Raw genomic sequence first — 22,984 nt, forward strand, 5'->3', positions numbered from 1 at the left:
TTTTGGTTGTTGGGCAAGGTGCAGAGGTGGCTGCGTGGGGTTTAGTGGCCTGTGATGTACAAGAGGTCAGACTAGATGACTTAGTGGTCCCTCTATGACTCCAAAGACAAACACTAGGCAAACCAGTACCTGTGCTCTCTATTTTTTATAATTAAAAATCACACCTGTAAATATCCCGAGTGCAATTCCACCAAACAATGATCCTCTTTTCCAGCTGCAAGAAAAAGCAATCCATGTGGCTTGCTGGTTCGAAATCGTAACTGCAGTGATGTTCGAGTGGATGATTCTGCAATGTTCAATTCCACGTAGCTATCACCATAAAATGATACTAAAAGAAAAAAAGAGAGACTTACAATATATGTACTTTTGCAAAATGCCTCCTCATCCTTACCATACACATACACACACACACACACAGGGTATCTACTAGATACCTAAATTAATAATAAGAATTAAATTTCCTTATTCACATGCTAGAATACACCAATCCAGACAGCTGGTGCAGTGCACAATAGAATGCTAAGTAGATATATACTATATCAAAGAAATAATGCTACTGAGAACCTTGTGGCCAACAGCTAAACACACTGATGGCCCTACATCTCATGTTTAGAGAAGCAGTGGAAAGACTTTAATACCATCACTGTACTTAGTTCTACAGCAAAGGCAGACGACACCAAAGAGGGCATAAACCTAGGGCTGTGGTTCTCAATCTGTGGTCCAAAAATCTCCAAAAAAAGAGAGAAGATTCTAGTAGTAAGGAGGGAGTTCAGGAAGTTATGTGATCCACTAAAGCAGGAGTTCTCAACCTTTTTCTTTCTGAGGCCTCCCGCAACATGCTATAAAAACGCCATGGCCCACCTGTGTCGCAATAACTGGTTTTCTGCATATAAAAGCCAGAGCCAGTGTTAGGGGGTAGCAAGCAGGGCAATTGCCTGGGGCCCCATAACACAGGGGCCCCCAAAAAGCTACATTGCTCAGGCTTCAGCTTCAGTCTCAGAAACCTGGGCTTCAGCCCCATGCGGTGGGGCTTCAGCTTTCTGCCCTGGCCCCCCAGTGAGTCTAATGCTGGCCCTGCTTGGACGCCCTCCTGAGACCTGCTCGAGGCCCCCTAGGGGGTCCCGGACCCCTGGTTGAGAACTACTGCACTAAAGGATCTTTCTCTAATGAAATAATCTGCAGAATAAAAATGCTGGAAAACAACTGATCTAGTCAAATAAGTTTTGGAGTTGAATGGACAGGAGTTCCTCTTCCCATAAACACACTGTAGACAGGAGGCAAGTAAATGGACAATAGACATCAGATGCCTTAGACCAGAGCCTCTCATACAACATGTGCCTGAAAAATCAAAAGCAGTTTTCTTGACCTTTTTGTTGTTGTTGTTCTCTATAGATAAAATATTATTGCTCTGATAACAGAGGAATGTAAGCATCTCCCTTTTTCAAAGACAAGAGAGATGGAGAAAAGAGGTACTATCACCCCCACCCCCACCTCATACAGATGGCAATCTGAGGCACAGAGAAATTAAGTGTTTTGCCCCAGACTCATGTGAAGTCTATGCCACAGATGGAAAATGAACCTAGATTTTTTCAAGTCCCCATCCCATGCCTTAATCACAAGATCACCACTTCCACTATGGCCACAGTACATTTTAAGAGAGCAGTATAATATCATGGGCCACGAGAAGTTCATCTGGAAGAATGCAGAGGCTTTCAATCCCTGTATTAAGATTCTGAGGAGTTATATTTCTATTGTTACATTAGATCCTACAACCCGTAATGAATAGGAACAATGGTATGGGATTTGACTAGAGTCCTACCAATGAACTCTCTTAGGAAATCTATAGTTGAAGTTTGAACCTTTCACAGATTTTAAGGTCAGAAGGGGACTATTATTATAAGTATAGTTATAAGTATATAACTATACTTATAGTTGTAACTATGACAGATGTAGGTGTAACTATGTAGATAGATATAACTAGGATCATCTAGTCTGACCTGATGCATAACACAGGTGATAGAATTTCACCCAGTGATTCCTGCACCAAGCCTGATACCCTGTGGCAGAACTACAACATATATTTTAGAGAGACATCCAATCTTGATTAAAGATTCCAAGTCTTGGAGAACCCACCACATCCCTTGGGGTAAGCTTTATTGTGCACAGAGCTATGCCTTTATCTATATCTTCCTGGATGAACTAGAGAACGACTAGGATAGAGGTAGTAGAGGATCAAAAATGCCTCACAGTGAACCACTGGGGGGAAAATATCTGTGTTATACAGTGGAAATGACAGAACAATTGACAAAAGAATCCTTGGGATTATAAATTTTGCCTTTTACAAGCCAACCCTTCAACTCCATAGTTGTGGGTAGGGCAGCTAACTCGACAAACGGATCAATCAACCTAAGCATTTATCCATGGCTAAAACACTACTCAGGCCAGGACCACCTATAGTGTCCTGGCATTGTCTGTGTTTGGGTTCTTCACCAATGAAAGAAGCATGTTATTATAGTGTAGCAGTCAGGTTCCCCAGGAGAACCTCTTCAGTATGGTTTTTGGCTAAAACCACATTAGAGGTGGTTCTGAATGTCTCTGGGACCATATCTTTTGAAGAGAAATTGTTTTTCCTCTGGTTACAACAAGCGGCCAATCATATCATCAAGGAATATGAACGGAGTCAAGCCAGTAACATCAGAATGTCTCTTGCTGTTAGAACATGTGAATTTAGCACATCATTTAAGGAATTTGTTTTTTATATTCTTTCTGAGACTGGGAAGTACATTCCATAATACTAAACTGAGCCCCAAGAAAGAGGGGAAAGGTCCTGAGACAAAGTCAGAGCATCCTTCTTGACAATGATTATAACAAACCAGTGTAGTTGTAGCCATGTCCGTCCCAGGATGTTAGAGAAACAAGGTGGGTGAAGTAACATCTTTATTGGACCAACTTCTGTTGGAGAGAGGCAAACTTTTAAGACACACAGAGCTTTTCTTGAGATCTGAAGAAGAGCTCTGTGTGACTCAAAAGTTTCTCTCTCACAACAACAGAAGTTGATCCAATAAAAAATATTACCTCACCCACATTGTCTCTGTAACAAATAAGAGCAGATATGGAGAAAGAGCTCTAATTTATAGAAGAGGGCTTTTTTCAGTCAATCATTTAAATACAGTAGGGGGTGGGTATTTTTTCCCATTAACTCAGACACCACCTATAACTTAGTCTGTAAAAGCTCAATCCACTTAAGCAATGAGAAGTTTCTATTTCCTTAAATGTGTCTTGCGAAGTTTGTACATGAATATGTAGGTATGTGACATTAAAATTCACTCACTCTATAGTTATTGCCACTAGTTGTCTCTATATTTCTATAGCTGCAAAAAAACTGAATGAGTTCTCATTTTAAATCTTCTGCATATCGTGTAATTAGCTGATTGCTTTAGTTCTAGGGCAGCCTGGCATCTCTTGCTCTTTTGGGGGACTTTGTATGCAGAACTTAATCATACTGGCTTTCACTGTCACCATATAACAAAGATCACATTTAAATTATTGTCCACTTTCAGCCCTAGTTCACTAATATTTAAGCATCTCCAGTCCCACTGAAGACTGCTTTTCAAATGATTTTTCTTTGTCCTTGTCTACCTGAAATACAGAACAATAAATAACTTTTTTCTTCCCTAATTTTAAAAAGCAACACCCAAAACATGTAACTACCAAACACAAGAAGCCTAATTCTGCACCCAAATTCACTTGTGCAATTACCAGGAGTTGTGCATGCATATCTGAGAACAAAATTGCGATCAAAGACTTTACTTAAAATTAGCAACACAATTTGTTCTATCACAATGTTCACTCTGGTCTAGATTAAGCCCTGCAAAAGGGGTGGCATCTTTCCTCCTTTGCTCTTGGGGGGAAATAACTTAATGCAAGCTTTTACAGGGTGCATCTTACATCACCCATCACGTCTTCTCAGTTCCAATGCCTTGGGGAGGGAGAAGCCAAGGCTCTGTCCATTCCCTACCTTTGTGTGTCCCCAACTCAGTCCCAAGGGGGAATAGCAGCAGGGGTGAAAGTAAGTTAGAGGACTTACCGGTACACCGGAGTCCTGAGCAGGGGGCGTGGCCTCAACTGGAAGAGGTGTGGTCTTAACGGGAAGAGGCACGGCTTAAATCCCCGGGGCCTTTAAATCTTGATTTAAAGGGCCAGGGCTCCAGCTGCGGTAGTGGTGGCTGGGAGCCCGGGGCTCTTTAAGTCACCCCCAAACTACCAGCTGCAGAGGCAGCTGGGAACCCCGGGACTCAGGGGCAATTTAAAGGGCCCAGGGCTCCAGCTGCCACTACCACAGCGGAGCCCCGGGCCCTTTAAATCACTGAGAAGCCCTGGGGGCTCTCGCCTGCCACCGCTACTCCAGGGCTCTGGCAGAGCTTTAAAGGGTCTGGGGGTCCACTGTGGTAGCGGCTGCCAGAGCCCTGAGCCCTTTAAATCCCTGCCTGAGCCCTGCTGCCCTAGCCCTGGGGTACAGCAACCGGGCTCCATCGGGGATTTAAAGGGCCCCGGGGCTCCAGCCACCGCTACTGCCCCAGCACTTTAAATCCACTCCGGATCCCCGCCACCGGAGCCCTGCTGCCGAAGCACTGGGGTAGTGGCGGCAGGGCTCCGGAGTGGATTTAAAGGGCCCCAGAACTCTAGCCCCTGCTACCGCCCTGGCCTTTTACATCCCCGCTGCTGCTACCCCAGGGCTCAGGCAGCATGGATCAGGTGGGGATTTAAAGGGCCCCGGGTTGGGGTAGTGGCAGCTGGAGCTCCGGGGCCCTTTAAATCCCCGCCTGAACCCTGCTACCCGAGCCCTGGGGTAGCAGCAGCAGGGATGTAAAAGGCCGGGGCAGTAGTGGGGGCTGGAGTTCCGGGGCCCTTTAAATCCCTGCCAAAGCTCTGCCGCCACTACCCCAGGGCTTTAAATTGCCATCTGGGAAAGCCGGTCCCAGTACGGCACACCGGCTCTTACCGGTACACCATACCAGGGTGTACCGGCTTACTTTCACCTCTGAATAGCAGCCACATGGAGCCTGTTCTCCCTACTATGCCTGGATTTATAATCAAGGAGAGTCTCTCACATCCATTCAAGGTACAAGAGAATGAGACTTTACTAAATTCCCTCACCCCCCAAGTTTAAAATTAGTAGTTTTTTAATATGAAAGTCTTCAGCTACACCATTCCATCTCTTAAAGCAATAAACATGCATCCCACTCCTCCACACAATGTAAGACTCAGCTCTCACATGGCAGAACAGCTGCAAAACATTTCTGGTCTTCAAAGTGTTTAACAGATATTGGCATCAGTGCTTCTCTTTAAAGATAACATAATGTTTTGGCTGTTTGCCCACAGTGCAAGCAAAAACAATGTAACTAACACTGAAAGTACTTCCAGAAACGCTGAATCCTTCTGATGTGGAAACAAAAATATGCTAACTAAGCTATTGATTTTCATTTTTGGCATTAAAACAGAAATATCAGAATTAGGCAACAGGACAACTGCTGCTCAGATTAATTGCACTAATGTAGCCCGGTAACATTCCACCCAGTTAGAGAACACAACCAGATAAAACCTTTGTGTTATTATATCGTGAAATGTCATGCAATCTAGTAAATTATCTAGTTATTAAAGGTCAAAACATAAAAAGCAGAGGATTTGTCAAACAGTTTCTAATTTTTTTTTTAATTGCTATAGTATCTAAATTTTATGATCACTACTTCAGGAGGTGACACATTTGCTGTTCTTAGTAGGGAACAAGTCACTTCTTGAAAGTTAGGAACATAGGAATTGCCATATTGGATTAGCCAGCGGTTCTCAAACTGTGGGTCAGGACCCCAAAGTGGTTCGTGACTCTGTTTTAATCATAGAATCATAGAATATCAGGGTTGGAAGGGACCTCAGGAGGTCATCTAGTCCAACCCCCTGCTCAAAGCAGGACCAATCCCCAACTAAATCATCCCAGCCAGGGCTTTCTCAAGCCTGACCTTAAAAACATCTAAAAGGAGGAAATTCCACCACCTCCCTAGGTAACCCATTCCAGTGTTCACCACCCTCCTGGTGAAAAAGTTTTTCCTAATATCCAACCTAAACCGCAGCAACTTGTGACCATTACTCCTTGTTCTGTCATCTACTACTACTGAGAACAGTCTAGATCCATCCTCTTTGGAACCCCCTTTCAGGTAGCTGAAAGCAGCTATCAAATCCGCCCCCCCCCATTCTTCTCTTCTGCAGACTAAATAATCCCAGTTCCCTCAGCCTCTCCTCATAAATCATGTGCTCCAGCCCCCTAATCATTTTTGTTGCCCTCCGCTGGACTCTTTCCAATTTTTCCACACCCTTCTTGTAGTGTGGGGCCCAAAACTGGACACAGTACTCCAGATGAGGCCTCACCAATGCCAAATAGACGGAAATGATCATGGCCCTCGATCCGCTGGCAATGCTCCTACTTATTCAGTCCAAAATGCCATTAGCCTTCTTGGCAACAAGGGCACACTGTTGACGCGTATCCAGCATCTCGTCCACTGTAACCCCTAGGTCCTTTTCTGCAGAACTGCTGCCTAGCCACTCGGTCCCTAGTCTGTAGCAGTGCATGGGATTCTTCCATCCTAAGTGCAGGACTCTGCACTTGTCCTTGTTGAACTTCATCAGATTTCTTTTGTCCCAATCCTCTAATTTGTCTAGGTCCCTCTGTACTCTAGCCCTACCCTCCAGCGTTTCTACCACTCCTCCCAGTTTAGTGTCATCTGCAAACTTGCTGAAGGTTCAATCCACTCCATCCTTCAGATCATTAATGAAGATATTGAACAAAACCTGCCCCAGGACTGATTCTTGGGGCACGCCGCTTGATATCAGCTGCCACCTAGAAATGGAGCCATTGATCACTACCCATTGAGCCCAATGATCTAGCCAGCTTTCTATCCACCTTGTAGCCCAGGGGTAGGCAACCTATGGCACACGTGCCAAAGGCAGCACGCGAGTGTGGTACTGACACTGCCCGGGTCCTGGCCACTGGTCCGGGGGGCTCTGCATTTTAATTTAATTTTAAATGAACCTTCTTAAACATTTTAAAAACCTTATTTACTTTACATACAACAATAGTTTAGTTATATATTATAGATTTATAGAAAGAGACCTTCTAAAAATGTTAAAATGTATTACTGGCATGAGAAACCTTAAATTAGAGTGAATAAATGAAGACTTGGCACACCACTTCTGAAAGGGTTGGAAGGGACCTCAGGACCTCTGTTGTAGTCCATTTATCCAGCCCACACTACTTTAACTTGCTGGCAAGAATACTGTGGGAGACTGTATCAAAAGGCATCACCAGGGCTGGGGTTAGACTTGTCAGGCTGAAACCTGACCCCACCGCCGGGGCCAAAGCCCGAGACCAAGGGCTTCAGCCCTGGATGGCAGAGCTCAGGTTAGAGGCCCCCGCCACCCAGGGCTGAAGTCCTTGGGCTTTGGCTCCCCCCACCCTCACCCAATGCAGCGGGACTTGGGCAGGCTCAGGCTTCGGTCCCCATCCTGGGGTCCTGTAGTAATTTTTTTTGTCAGAACAGGGTCGCAGTGCAGAGAAGTTTGAGAACCCCTGGATCTATATAGCCAGTATGACGCCTCAGAGAAGGGTGCAAAAACCCCACAGTAGTCAGTTATGGAATAATCTGCCCCCATAAAGGTTTGATCCTAATCTCTCAGAGTTAGAGACTTCCTTAAACCCTGAATTATTATCCCATCCAAAATTCTTTGTTTGTATTAATTGTTATAACTCTGGATATTCTCGTTCTCTATATGTCCAACCCCTGTTGAATGTTACTAAATTCTTGGCCTCAATGATACCCTGTGGCAATGAGTTCTACAGTCTAATTATGTACTGAATATTTCCCTTTATCAGTTCTGAAGTTGCTATCTCTCAATGTTAATTATTGTTATTACGGTAGCACCTAGGACAATGGGGTCCTGGGTTATGGAATAATCTGCCCCATAAAGGTTTGATCCTAATCTCTCAGAGTTAGAGACTTCCTTAAACCCTGAATTATTATCCCATCCAAAATTCTTTGTTTGTATTAATTGTTATAACTCTGGATATTCTCGTTCTCTATATGTCCAACCCCTGTTGGATGTTACTAAATTCTTGGCCTCAATGATACCCTGTGGCAATGAGTTCTACAGTCTAATTATGTACTGAATATTTCCCTTTATCAGTTCTGAAGTTGCTATCTCTCAATGTTAATTATTGTTATTACGGTAGCACCCAGGACCCCATTGTCCTAGGTGCTGTACAAATGCAGAACAAAAACACAATCCCTGTCCCAAAAAGCTTACAATCTTGCATATATGCTCAAGAAAGAAAGTTCTTTTTCTCTGTGCCCGAGAGATTTCTGCGGATAGTAGTGGGTGATTGCATAAGAGCGTTCTTTTGTCCTGATGGCCAAGTTCCCCAAAGACTAGCTGAGTGATTTATCCAGTGTCTGACTAAAACTTGGGGCTTTGAGGAAGGCTACTCACCAGAGGCTTACCACCAAAGGCTCATTCCAGACCAAAAAAATATCTAATGGGAAAAGATTGGGGAATCAATCACAATAAATAATGGAGATTACTACTTACCCCACTGAATGAGAGTGTGTACCTACCACTTATTACTCATGTTGGCAATTTGGAGTTCCTTTTAGATTCTCTACTGCTCATGGATGCTGAGCTAGCAGCTATGTCCAGGAGCAGTTTTTTCCCCATCTGCACTTGATAAGAAGGGTGCAAGCTCTGCTTTTGAATGCAGAGGTCACTGCAATTTATCCCTGCCTTCTCCATGTTGGGATTAGATTACTGCAATATGCTCTGTTTGGGACTACAGTTTGAAACCACACAGAAATTGAAGTGAAATAATTCATCCAGCATGCCAACAAACTTTTTTTTTCTTTCAGCTGTGTAACAGTCAAGTGCTTTTTGTTTTGGCACTGCTGGCATTGGCATTTGTCCTATAATGTCTTTTTACAGGTGGACTGGTGGTAGATAAAGATGTTGTGGGATCTGTATGGCACAAAGGTAGGTGCCGACCTTTTGAAAGTACTTCTAGAATAGTATTTAGTGAATAATAGCCCCATCAGGGCCATATTGTGATAGGACTGTGCAAACACAGTAAAAGACAGCTCCCACCCCAAAGAGCTTACACTCTAAGACAAGATATAACTAGTGGGTGGAAAATCATCAAAAGGAAGTGAAAGAATGAAGGAAAAGGTACTAAGAACATGCATTTACATAGGCCAGATGTGTGCATGACTAGATGGTTCTAAGATGTTTATTTTTGATCTTGTAGCTCAAAAAAAAATTAATCAAGTATGAGAAATATCAGAAGTTTCTAACAGCAAACTATATAGATACAAACTACACAGCTGTGTGCTCTCAATCTTTAGCATATAAGACCCTTCAATAAAAGGTAGTGTAAATCTTCCTTAGTCTAGGATTTTAGTGAGGGAAATAAGTGTTCATTTTCTAATCATAAAGATGGTTTTCCTTTTCATGCAACTAGTTCTTCAGGTTGTTGATTATTTGTTTTGATACATAAAAACTTTTAAAAATCTGGTTCATTTTCACTCATTTCATGACTGTCCAACATTTGTGGTGTCAGGTCAGGAAGAGAGAACAAATAGAAGACAAATGGTTCCACTTCTATTTATCAAGCTCAAGATGCTCTTAACAGCACTACAACAAAAAAAAAAAGTGTAAGAATTCAATTATAAATTCATAAGCATCCCAGACTCTCACTACATGTCCTATAAGCACTCGTTGAAAGGCAGCCCATAAAGCACATGTCCTATAAGTAGTTGTTGAAAGGCAGCCCATAAAGCCCACTTTCCTACAAACCCCAATAACACTTTATTCCTATACCACTGCTAATAAACACATTCTCACAGTAAACTCCCAGGACCTCTTTTATATCCCCATCCCTATAAGGGATGGACCCTGGGCCACCCACAAGTGCATTCCATATAAGAGGGCAGTAAACAGCCTCTCTGTTTTTGGGAAATGATCAGATAATTATCTGCAGGTGAAGTGCTTTTCTTTAGAAAAAATGTGCCTTCAGATAGAATGCTCTGTTGGAAAACTACCAGAACTATTCATCAAAACTTAATCACAGTGATTCCGTTAGATTAATTTATACCAAAATTTTATGACCTACAGATTTATTTACAAATGTTTTATTTTCTTCCTTTAACTTGTGACTGCAGGTTTGTTCTCTGAAACAGTCATTCAGACTGTAACAGAGTTAGTGTCTCTAAATCTAACCCTAGCAACTCCAGAGTATATACAAAATGCTTGAGGTAATTTGCAAAGATAAACATTAGTCCTAAGTCTATTATACAAGTGTCAGTCTGTTGATAGTGACTAACTTGTACTAAAACCTCTAAAAGAAAAGTCTCCAATTCTGCATAAGAGGCTATCGCAGTACCATTATTAATATAGAAAACCTTTTTGTTAGAAGCTGTCATCTATGGAAATAAACTTGAGTTTTTATGCAACATTCATGTGCAGCTTTTAACTTTTTTTGCTGATGCTTTTGTAAAGGTTTGTGTACACTGAAACTAAATATTGTGCTAAATATTAAGATTACCAGTCACATAAACCAAAAATTTGAGTAACCCAAATACACTTAATATACGCACAATGGAGGGAAAAACAAATTTGGAAATTAAAGAGATTGCCTTTTAAATATTAAAAGGGGTCATAGTAATCTGTGAGAATATAGGGGGGGGAAAAAACCTTGATGAGGTTGTTTTACAATGCTGATTAATACTAATTTGAGATATGCTTCCACTTTTATATGGAAAGCAACAAATGGGTCAGATCTCTTTTGGAGAACGTCATGCAATCTTTTTAACATGAGATACTGTGAAATTCAGCTTTACTGCTCATTCTACTACAGGTAAACCCCAGATTTTATGAAGGTCTCCAAAACCCTTCTAATATAGTTTTGAACAAACTAATGTTGATGTTTTAAGATTTTAGAAGTGAGGGAATACATTTCAGATAACTTGAGTTTTGAATCACCGTTTGGAAAAATTGGGATTTATTTGTAATTACTTTCTAAAGGTAACCTTTTATTTGTCTCTTGCTTAAAATGGAGATCATGATATTGACCTACTTTGTAAAGTGCTTTGAGACCTAGTGTGAGGTCTGAAGCCTTTTTCTGCAGTCACATTAGGACAGCAGCAGCCATGAACTAAAAAGCAGAAAGTCAGCCTCTCATTCCATCTAAATTACATTAAAACAATGAAATATCAGTCTGTTAAGAAGGCGCTCCTGTTCTAATAGTACTCACCATCACCAGATTAAAGAACAGATAGTAAGATGTTTAAAGAAAACTTTCTTTGATAGCATTCTGTCTGGCAAGGAATCACTTACCAACAGTTGTGATTGTGAAATCTATACTACTTTATTGTTTTGACTTTATGGTCCCTACTTCTCTATTGTTTATCTGTATGGTCTCTATCTGGTTCTTTGATTGTTTCTGTCTCTTGCATAACTAATTATGCAAGATTTAAATTAACTAAGGTGGCAGGGTATGATTGGTTAAGGAATTGTTTTGCAATATATTAGAACTGGTCAAAGAATTATTTTGTAATACTTTAGTAAAATGACTGGTCAAGATTTAGGTAAGTGTAAGGCCAACAGACCCCGGTCATTGGTGGGCAGGATCAAACCAGAGTTAAGCGCCAATTGGCTATTAGCTAAGGCTGTAGAGCAGACTCATTTTCTCTCTCTCACTCTCATTCTAAGTGGTCTCGGTGCCGCTAGATGGGACAGAACACCACACCCAGGTCTTTCCTTCCTTTTCTCTTTTCCCTTCTTTCACTATATAAGCTGGGGGGGTCCAAGAAGGCAACCAGGTGGGAAAGAAAGGAAAAGAAAAAAAGAAGGAAAGACCTGGAAGCAGAAGAACTCACCTCCAAGACACAGCCCAAGATCAGAGCTGCTAAATCGTATGCATGACTGTGACATGCAGCAACCGGAACCGAGACAAGACTGACTTTGCATGGCCAACAAGGAAAGTCCGTCCATGTAATCAGGATTGGTGAGCACAGCATTGTATGCTTAGCATGTGTATTCTGCTTGGTGTATTCTGATTGTTACTAAATAGAGGTTGAGGGTATTACTGTGTAAGGCACTTTAACCAGGAGAAGGCCCTGCAAATCTGTAGAAGATTAAGTCCTGAGCCCTAGGAATTGGGTAAGGGTGGCCCTTACAGTGTGTATGATAAACCCATTGTTTCATGTTCTCTGTGTGTGTGTGTGTGTATATAAATCTCTCCTCTGCTTTTTCCACCAAATGCATCCGATGAAGTGAGCTGTAGCTCACGAAAGCTTATGCTCTAATAAATTTGTTTGTCTCTAAGGTGCCACGGGTACTCCTTTTCTTTTTGCGAATACAGACTAACACAGCTGCTACTCTGAAACCTGTCATTATGCAAGGCACTGAATTTAGCCGTATAGAGTGGAAATCTGTCAACTTCATGAAAAAACTCGCACAGATACAGACAGACATCATCTTCCTCTCCAAATGCAAACAGATGGACATCATACCGAAAGGACTGAAGGTAAAAAATCCATTACAATCTACATACCACACAGACTATGCTGACAGCTTGTGCCACACACTCTCAAAGAAACTGCGGAACCACCTGATCAACATCCTCTACAGCAAACAGGGAAAGATTAAGAATGAGCTCTCAAAACTGGATACTCTCATAAAGAACCAACCTTCCACACAAACTTCCTCGTGGCTGGACTTTACAAAAACTAGACAAGCCATTTACAAAACACACTTTGCTTCTCTACAAAAGAAAAAGGACACTAAGCTATCTAAACTACTATATGCCACAAGGGGCCACAACAATGGTTCCCGTAACCCACCCAGCAATATTGTTAATCTATCCAACTATACTCTTAGCCCAGCAGAAGAATCTGTCCTATCTCGGGGCCTCTCCTTTTGCCCCTCCACCCCCACGAACATGATACAGTTCTGTGGTGACCTAGAATCCTATTTTCGACGTCTCAGACTCAAGGAATATTTCCAACACACCTCTGACCAACATATTAACCCACAGAGACCTTCCTGCCAACACTACAAAAAGAAGGATTCTGGGTGGACTCCTCCTGAAGGTCGAAACAGCAGCCTGGATTTCTACATAGACTGCTTCCGCCGACGTGCACGAGCTGAAATTGTGGAAAAGCAGCATCGCTTACCCCATAACCTCAGCCATGCAGAACACAGTGCCATCCACAGCCTCAGAAACAACTCTGACATCATAATCAAAAAGGCTGACAAAGGAGGTGCTGTCGTCATCATGAATAGGTCGGAGTATGAACAAGAGGCTACTAGGCAGCTCTCCAACACCACTTTCTACAAGCCATTACCCTCTGATCCCACTGAGAGTTACCAAAAGAAACTACAGCATTTGCTCAAGAAACTCCCTGAAAAAGCACAAGAACAAAGCCGCACAGATACACCCCTGGAGCCCCGACCTGGGGTATTCTATCTGCTACCCAAGATCCATAAACCTGGAAATCCGGACGCCCCATCATCTCAGGCATTGGCACCCTGACAGCAGGATTGTCTGGCTATGTAGACTCCCTCCTCAGGCCCTTCGTTACCAGCACTCCCAGCTATCTTCGAGACACCACCGATTTCCTGAGGAAACTACAGTCCATTGGTGATCTTCCTAAAAACACCATCCTAGCCACTATGGATGTAGAAGCCCTCTACACCAACATTCCACACAAAGATGGACTACAAGCCGTCAAGAACAGTATCCCCGATACTGTCATGGCTAACCTGGTGACTGAACTTTGTGACTTTGTCCTGACCCATAACTATTTCACATTTGGTGACAATGTATACCTTCAAATCAGCGGCACTGCGATGGGTACCCGCATGGCCCCACAGTATGCCAACATTTTTATGGCTGACTTAGAACAACGCTTCCTCAGCTCTCGTCCCCTAATGCCCCTACTCTACTTGCGCTACATTGATGACATCTTCATCATCTGGACCCATGGAAAAGAAGCTCTTGAGGAATTCCACCAGGATTTCAACAATTTCCATCCCACCATCAACCTCAGCCTGGACCAGTCCACACAAGAGATCCACTTCCTGGACACTACGGTGCTAATAAGCGATGGTCACATAAACACCACCCTATATCGGAAACCTACTGACCGCTATTCCTACCTACATGCCTCTAGCTTTCATCCAGATCATACCACACGATCCGTTGTCTACAGCCAAGCTCTATGATATAACCGCATTTGCTCCAACCCCTCAGACAGAGACAAACACCTACAAGATCTCTATCATGCATTCCTACAACTACAATACCCACCTGCTGAAGTGAAGAAACAGATTGACAGAGCCAGAAGAGTACCCAGAAGTCACCTACTACAGGACAGGCCCAACAAAGAAAACAACAGAACGCCACTAGCCATCACCTTCAGCCCCCAACTAAAACCTCTCCAACGCATCATCAAGGATCTACAACCTATCCTGAAGGACGAGCCATCACTCTCACAGATCTTGGGAGACAGACCAGTCCTTGCTTACAGACAGCCCCCCAATCTGAAGCAAATACTCACCAGCAACCACACACCACACAACAGAACCACTAACCCAGGAACCTATCCTTGCAACAAAGCCCGTTGCCAACTCTGTCCACATATCTATTCAGGGGATACCATCATAGGGCCTAATCACATCAGCCACACTATCAGAGGCTCGTTCACCTGCGCATCTACCAATGTGATATATGCCATCATGTGCCAGCAATGCCCCTCTGCCATGTACATTGGCCAAACTGGACAGTCTCTACGTAAAAGAATGAATGGACACAAATCAGACGTCAAGAATTAGAACATTCAAAAACCAGTTGGAGAACACTTCAATCTCTCTGGTCACTCGATCACAGACCTAAGAGTGGCTATACTTCAACAAAAAAGCTTCAAAAACAGACTCCAACGAGAGACTGCTGAATTGGAATTAATTTGCAAACTGGATACAATTAACTTAGGCTTGAATAGAGACTGGGAATGGATGAGTCATTACACAAAGTAAAACTATTTCCCCCTGGTATTTCTCCCTCCCACCCCACCCCCACTGTTCCTCTGATATTCTTGTTAACTGCTGGAATTAGCCTACCTTGCTTGTCACCATGAAAAGTTTTCCTCCTTTCCCCCCCCCTGCTGCTGGTGATGGCTTATCTTAAGTGATCACTCTCCTTACAGTGTGTATGATAAACCCATTGTTTCATGTTCTCTGTGTGTGTGTGTGTGTGTGTGTGTATATAAATCTCTCCTCTGGTTTTTCCACCAAATGCATCCGATGAAGTGAGCTGTAGCTCACGAAAGCTTATGCTCTAATAAATTTGTTAGTCTCTAAGGTGCCACGGGTACTCCTTTTCTTTTTGCGAATACAGACTAACACGGCTGCTACTCTGAAACCTGAGCCCTAGGAACTCGGTACGGGTAGGTGCCTTTTGCCCCGAGCCCTAGAACCTGGGTAAGGTGGGGATGGCCTAAATTAACTGCGTTATGCCTTGGAAGCTGCAGGCAGCCATACCTGCGGACAGTAAGTGTAAAACTGTCTCACAGCCTGCCAGCAGCTTATCCAGGTTGCCCACCACTGCCCTAGAGTGTGCGGGTAACATTATGATTAAGAAATGCTATAAAAGAGTTGGGTAATAGTATTATACTGATCAGTAACCCCTGTGAGGATCAGATTAGAAATAACCTAGTTTTCTAAAGTTTGTGAAGTAAGAAAGATTTTTGAATTGCAACTTGTTTGCAGATTAGTAAAAATTACAGTCTGGAAATTATAACTAGATTGCCATGACTTGGCTTTAAAGTGCTGAGTCCTTACAAAATTGAGACTTTGCTTTTATGCATGTGTCAGATTGCTAAAACAAAGCAATGAATTTTCCATTAGAAGATGGGAATACCTAGATATTTGATGACACCAACTACTGTATGGTTAAACTTAATACCATATATTTTTTTATAGAGGAAAATCCTTTGATCCTGATGCAGTTGTGTGAGACATTAAAGTGTTTTACACTATGAAACAGATACTGGAATTAAAGAAAGTCTTTGCTATGACTTCAGTATTGTGGTTATCTACATATACATTAATCAGCTAACTGCCATTATAAAGTCAACATATGCTAAATTATCACAGTGGTATCTGAAACATAATTGTTTCCTTCAAGTTTAGGGAAATACATGTACAAGTTGACAAATGTATAATAATGTTGAACATCTACAGTAGACCTAGTGCCAGAAGCTTAAAAGATGAAGCACAGAATATTCCTACAAATAAAAATATACACAAGGCCTTTAAAACTTGTTTTCCAGATGCTTGGAATCACATTAAAAATATCCCAGATATAACACAGTTCTCGATGCATTATAGATCTGATCTAATTCACATCTCCCAAAAGCCAAGTTAGAAAAAGACAATTCAGCCAAATAAAGGTATGCCACCATATACGGAAAAATAATCCATAATAGAAGAATTATATTTCAGGACCGCCGAGTGTCTTATTCTATATTTCCTAGCCAGAGAGATTAACCTACCAGCCAAAGACCAATATGAAAGACTGCAGAGCGAAAGAGGGCCCACAATCGGGGTGAATAAGTAGGTGGGCTCTTGGGAAAGTGGAGAATGCTTGAATTTCAGGCAGTGTTGTCCCTGGACCTTGCTGAGAAATGCCAAATTTCAGATCAATTACTGGCAAGCTCAGACCTAATAAACTTTAATCCCCACACCCATTCTTTGGGGGCTGGAAAGGATGAACATTCTTCCTTAGTGTCCCCCAGAGATTCTTGACTGCTGAGAAGAGGATGTCTATCCCTTACACTACCTAAGTTTTTGAGTTCTCCTTCAACTATATTGCTATAGTAGGTGCCTCTGTGGCTGCTAACAGCTTTTCCAAGCCACAGTAAAAGTGAAATTGACTTAATTCTTGTTAGTTTCATTGCTGCCCAATGCTTTTGAACACTAGTAAGGGCAATCTATGAGCAGCTGCAAAGGCACTGGAGCTGTGTCTGAAGTCTTAGGAAGTTAATAAGACATCTGTTTAGGCATGGTTCATATCTGTAAGATTATCTTCCCAGACAGAAGAGCTAGAAACTTATGTGAGTGGGGGGAGTGAGGGATCGTTTTTAATTTAATTTAATTTTGCAGAAGTTGATAGCCCTTGTTCCCTTGCTTCTCACAAAGAGCTCCCATGTATGGGTTTATATTGTGTTTACTTGGCTACTTAAATGTCTAACCCATTTTTACAGTGGCTGTTCATCATATACAATAATACTCAGACTACAGCTCACAAGCCGCAAGTGGCTCTTTAATGTGTCTCCTGCAGCTCTTTCCAGCTCGTGTGTGATTTAATTATTAACCAACCAGAATGCTTTTGCTAGGTTATTAACCAGTTCAATTATCAACTTGCACTAAGTTATTAACTTATTTGCTGTGAGAATATATAAACATCTCCCTGTCCCTCTTTTTAAATATCAATAGTACTATAGGTAAATGAAACAAAGTCACACAACTGTGGCTCTCTTAGGTAATGTTAATTGCTAATTTGGCTCCTGAACCACTGAGGTTGCCACAGACGGACAGAATTGTAGGGCTTATGTCCCAACCGTATAGGGACAGTCCCAATATTTGGGACTTTTTCTTATATAGAGGCCTATTACCCACCTCCCCGTCCCGATTTTTCACACTTGCTATCTGGTCATCCTAATAGGGCTGGAAGGGATCTCCAGAGGCAGGTAATCCAGTGCCTTGTGCTGAGGCAGAACTTGGTATACCTACACCAACCCTACCAGGTGTTCATCTAAACTGGTCTTAAAAATCTCAAATGATGGAGATTCTACAATCTCCCTTTGTAAACTATTCCTATAGTTGGAACATTTCCCCTAACATTTAACCTAATCTCTCTTGCTGCAAAAATTATGCCAATTAACTTCTTGGCCCGCCTTCAGTGGACATGGAGAACAACTGATCATCATCCTCTTTATAACAGTCCTTAAAATATTTGAAGACTTATCAGGACTCCCCAAGAGTAAACATGCCCACTTCTTTCAGTCCTTCCTTATAGATCAGGTTTTCTAAACCTTTTATCATTTTTGTTGCTCTTCTCTGGACTTACTCTAATTTGTTCACATCTTTCTTAAAGTATGCCATCCTAAACTAGATACAGTGTTCCAGCTGAGGCCCCACCAGTGCAGAAGAGAACAGAACAAGTATCTCCCATGTCTTAAACACAACACTCTTGTTAATGCACCCCAGAATGAGATTAGCCCTTTTCATAACTGCACTCGCTCAAATTCAATTTGTGATCCACTATGAACCCAGATCCTTTTCAGCAGTACTACTGCCCAGCCAACTTATTCTCCATTTTGTAACTGTGCATTTGATTTTTTAATTCCTAAGTGTAGTACTTTGCACTTGTCTTTACTCAATTTCACCTTGTTGACTTCAAACCCATTATCCAACTTATCTTTGAATTCTATTCCTGTCCTCGAAAGGGCTTGGAACCCACCTCAGCCTGGTGTCATCCACAAACATAAGTATACTCTCCACTCTATTATCAAAGTCATTAATGAAAATAGTTAATAGAACTGGACTCAGAATGGACTCCTGTAGGATCCACTAGTTATGTCCTCCCCGTCTCACCGTGAGCCATAGATAACTACTCTTTTAGCATAGTCTTTCAATCAGTTTTACACCCACTTTATAGCAGTGTCATCTAGACAACAGTTCCCTAATTTGCCTATGAGAATGTCATGTGGGACTGTGTCAAAAGCTTTCCTAAAATCAAACTGTATCCGGTCCCCACATCCACAAGGCTAGTAACCCTATCAAAGAAGAAAATGAGGTTGGTTTAGCATGATTTGTTCTTCACAAATCCCTGTTGGCTCTTACTATTTACCCTATTATCCTCTAGGTGCTTATAAATTGATTCATAATTTGTCCAGTATCTTTCCAGGCATTAAAGTTGGGTTCCGTGGCTCCTCTCTGTTCTCCTTTTTAAAGACCGGTACTATGTTTGTCCTTCTCCAGTCTTCTGGGATCTCACCCAGCCTCCATTATCTGAAAGATAATCAGATATCCTAGATTCCTTCAGCTATGTCTAAGTATCCTAGGGTAAATTTCATCAGGCCTGGCCAACTTGAATACTAAATATTCTTTAACCTGTTATTTTCCTTTTCTGGCTTCTACCCTGTTCCCCTGTGGATAAACACTTAAACAGTCATTGGGCTGGGGAGTGAAGATAGACAGAATGACTCTGTAGTCCAATGGTTAGGGCACTCACATGGGGAGGTAGGAGACTCCAGGATCCAATCCCTCTGCTCCAATCACTATTTATCCACAGTGAAACAGCTTCTACAGGAGAGACTGAGGGAGCCTAGGAGGAGTCTCCTGTTCAAATCCTTTCTCTGTCTCTGGCAGAGAAGAAGGAATTGAACCTTGGCTGTCCACATCCCAGGCAAGTGCTCTAACCAACGGGCTAAAAGTTACAAGGTGGGTGGTGGCTCCACCTCCTCCAGCCATTGCGTGGAGCGAGGCAGGTGCCTAACTCATTCCCTCAAGAGATGGCTTAGGTTCTAAACTGTCTGACAGGGGTTCCTGTTTGTGGATTGCTTAGCAGAAATAAGTGCCTCCCTGAAGCCTGGACTTGGGCATCTATCTCCGAGAGAAGGGTGGAGCTTAGCATACACCACTGTCATCGGCATCCATAGGCAGCTCCCCGCCTAGCATACTAGCTTTTGTGGATCACATTTTTAAGCTTTGATCTCTTCCCATTAATTATATAGGGAGCCTAGGCACTTAACTCAGGCTTTGTGGATCACAGTGTTCTCCCAGTCATTAGTTTTTCTGGTAGTGTTCCCACATGCCTGTGCTATTCTTTTATACTCATATACATACATATACATATATACATATATATATATATATATATATACACACACACACACACACACACACACCGAATACCACCCATTTATATTACTGAACTGTTTATTTTCTAACCTGACTTCACTTTTTTTACATGGGAAATGTTTTGGTAGCTCTCACATTTCTGTATAACAAATATAATTAGAGGTGATATCAATTGAAATAAAGGCCCAGATGGCTTTCACTCCCTGCCTCCCATAAGATTCATGGACAGTCCTCCTGTGTCCTGAGCAGAAATAGGGGTGAAGGAGTTAGTGGGATAATAACATTGTCCCCCACTTCCTGGAATCCTATAGAAGGCTCTGCAAGGAAGAGGGGTGAAAGCTGGACAGGCCATGGGAGTGAAAATATCATCCCTTCATAGAGATTCCTCAGAAAAAGGCAGCACAACCTAGGGGTGCATTATCTTGTCCTGAACCCTCCTCTGTGCAGGGGTATCCCACCTGAAGAGGTTCCTGGGACACCTGCACCCAGGGAAGGCACATAGAGCCTACAATAGAGCCATACTGCCAGGGAGCAGCACATGCCCCTACAGGCTTTGGTGCTCATGAGAATAATTTATGGGTAACTTCACAAGGGTTTTCATAGAGTTCTCCTCCTTCGCCCCCTTCTGCAGGTTCTTTTATAGGAGAGTGCTCTCTAGGCCAAACATTTTAACAAACTGCAAGGAAAAGATTCCGTTTTTGCTTGTCATAGTCACTGAATAAGCTACAAGAACTATATTTCCTGAAAATAACAAATGCCTCAAGGGAAAAAGTCATTAACAATATTTTATGTACCATTATGTAAACAAAATAAGCTTCCATTCAAATCCAGATCTACATCCAGACAAAACAATTTCTTTTTCTTCATTAAAAAAGAGAAAACAGCAAAAAAAACCACAAGATTTCTCCCATATTTTAAATGATTTTAATGTGCTATGAGCAGGTCCAACACTGAATTCAAAGCTAGATTTATGTATGATGAGAAGGATTTGGCCCCAAATGTGCTCCTGTAGAAATCCCCATGCTTCCTTTTATTTAATAAACAAACAAACAAAAACTTGACCCTGGATCCTATTAATGAGTCCCAGAAGCCACCATCTACTGCACAGATAATGGACTTAATTTTGTTCTCACACTGGCGTAAATCTACAGTCAATGGAGTTGCTGAGAGAAGACTCAGATATGATATATTTACAATGAGATAATATGATATTTACAACGAGAAGTAAGACTATTCCAAATTAATGTTAAAAAAATCACATGGAAAGTAAATTTGGAGGAAGTTCTGTGGTCTGTGTTATACAGGAGGTCAGACTAGATTATCACAATGGTACCTTCTGACCTTGGTATCTCTGAAATGATTGACTCACATGATATAAAACTTTAATAGCGGAGTTCACATTAATGCAACAAAAATACAGAGGACACCTATTGAATATCTTTTGCATTGACACATACTTGGTTGCTATAGTAGACATACTAAAAGTAATACAGTATACTAACAGTGATATTTCCAGTTTTCATAAACAATGTCCAGGCCTTCCTTTCAGTTTTATAGTTTTTTCTGGGAGGAATTCTCGCTTTTTGGTTTAGGCACGAGATGAGGACTCTGAATTGAGACTAAATTCCCAGCTGTCATAGAAATCTCTCTGAGTCCAAGTCATAGAATCAAAGGACCGGAAGAGATCTCAAGAGGTCATCTCGTCCAGTCCCCTGCATTCTTGGCAGGACTAAGTATTATCTAGATCAGGGATCTCAAACTCGAATCACCAGGAGGGCCACATGAGGACTCGTATGTTGTCCCGAGGACTGCTGCCCCTGCTCCCCACTCCATCCCCACCCCTGCCCACAGGGTGCAGCAGGGGGCTCAGGGCAGGGAGTTGGGGTCCAGGAGGGAGTGCGGGGTGTGGCAGGAGGTTGGGGTGCAGCAGGGGCTCAGAGCAGGGAGTTGGGGAGGGAACGGGGGGGGCCGCAGGGAGCTTGGAGAGCCGCAAGGAAGAACCCCGTGGGCCACGTGTTTGAGACCCCTGATCTAGATCATCCCTGACAGGAGTTTGTCTAACCTGCTCTTAAAAATCTCCAATGATGGAGATTCCACTGTTCTCAATCTCTAAACCAAGGATAATGCTTCCCTACACCATAAAGGTATTGTGAGGATAAATGCATTAATGTTTGTGAGATGCTCCAAAACTACACTAAAAAAAAAGCTAATAGAATGTTAGGAACCATTAGGAAAAGGACAGATATATAAAACAGAAAATATCACAATGTCATTACATAAATCCATGGTATGCCCACACTTTAAATACTGTGTGAAGTTCTGGTTGCCTCATCTAACAAAAAACAAAAAACAAAAAAAAGATGTATTAGAAGTGGAAAAGGTGCAGAGAAGGGGAACAAAAATAATAAGCAGTATGGAACAGCTTCCATCTGAGGGGAGATTAAAAAGACTGGGACTGTTAAGTTTAAAAAAGAGACATGGACATGATAGAGATCGATAAAATCATGAATGATATTGGGAAAATGAATAGGGAAATATCTAACCCTTTATATAAAACAAGAAGCAGGGGTCACCTGATGAAATGAATAGGCAGCAGGTTTAAAACAAACAAAAAGAAGTACTTCTCCACACAATGCACTATCAACCTGTGGAACTCATTGCCAGGGGATGTTGGGAACATCAAAAGTATAACTGCTCAAAAAAAATTAGATAAGTTCCTGGAGGATAGGTCCATCAGTGGCTATTAGCCAAGATGGCCAGGGATGCAATTCCAGGCTCCAAGTGTCCCTAAACAGCCACAAGTTGTGCTTGGATGACACAGGATGGATCACTTGAAATTGCCCTGCTCTGTTTATTCACTCAGAAGCATCTGGCATTGGCCACTGTCAGAGACAGGATACTGGGCGAGATGGACCATTTGTCTGACCTCATATAGTTGTTCTTATGTTCTTACAATGATGGGAGC

The 22,984-nt window shown here is 42.2% G+C and overlaps 1 protein-coding gene and 1 long non-coding RNA gene across 3 annotated transcripts in view; one reads left to right on the forward strand and one right to left on the reverse strand.

The window, feature by feature from the left end:
- The window catches only part of LOC119855815 (chondroitin sulfate proteoglycan 4-like), an 85,558-nt gene that overhangs the window by 56,855 nt on the left and 5,719 nt on the right, over positions 1 to 22,984 (reverse strand). For both annotated transcript variants that reach the window (XM_038402584.2, XM_038402583.2), the window contains exon 2: positions 165 to 328. In XM_038402584.2, the coding sequence (XP_038258512.1) occupies positions 165 to 328 (164 nt within the window). The remainder of the gene's footprint in view (positions 1 to 164; positions 329 to 22,984) is intronic.
- Positions 10,056 to 10,950, forward strand: LOC122460171. Its single transcript, XR_006281283.1, has 3 exons — positions 10,056 to 10,072; positions 10,254 to 10,346; positions 10,855 to 10,950. It is a non-coding gene; the product is annotated as an uncharacterized LOC122460171 (long non-coding RNA).

The sequence above is a fragment of the Dermochelys coriacea genome, chromosome 5, assembly GCF_009764565.3.
Source record: "Dermochelys coriacea isolate rDerCor1 chromosome 5, rDerCor1.pri.v4, whole genome shotgun sequence".
NCBI lineage: Eukaryota > Metazoa > Chordata > Testudines > Dermochelyidae > Dermochelys > Dermochelys coriacea.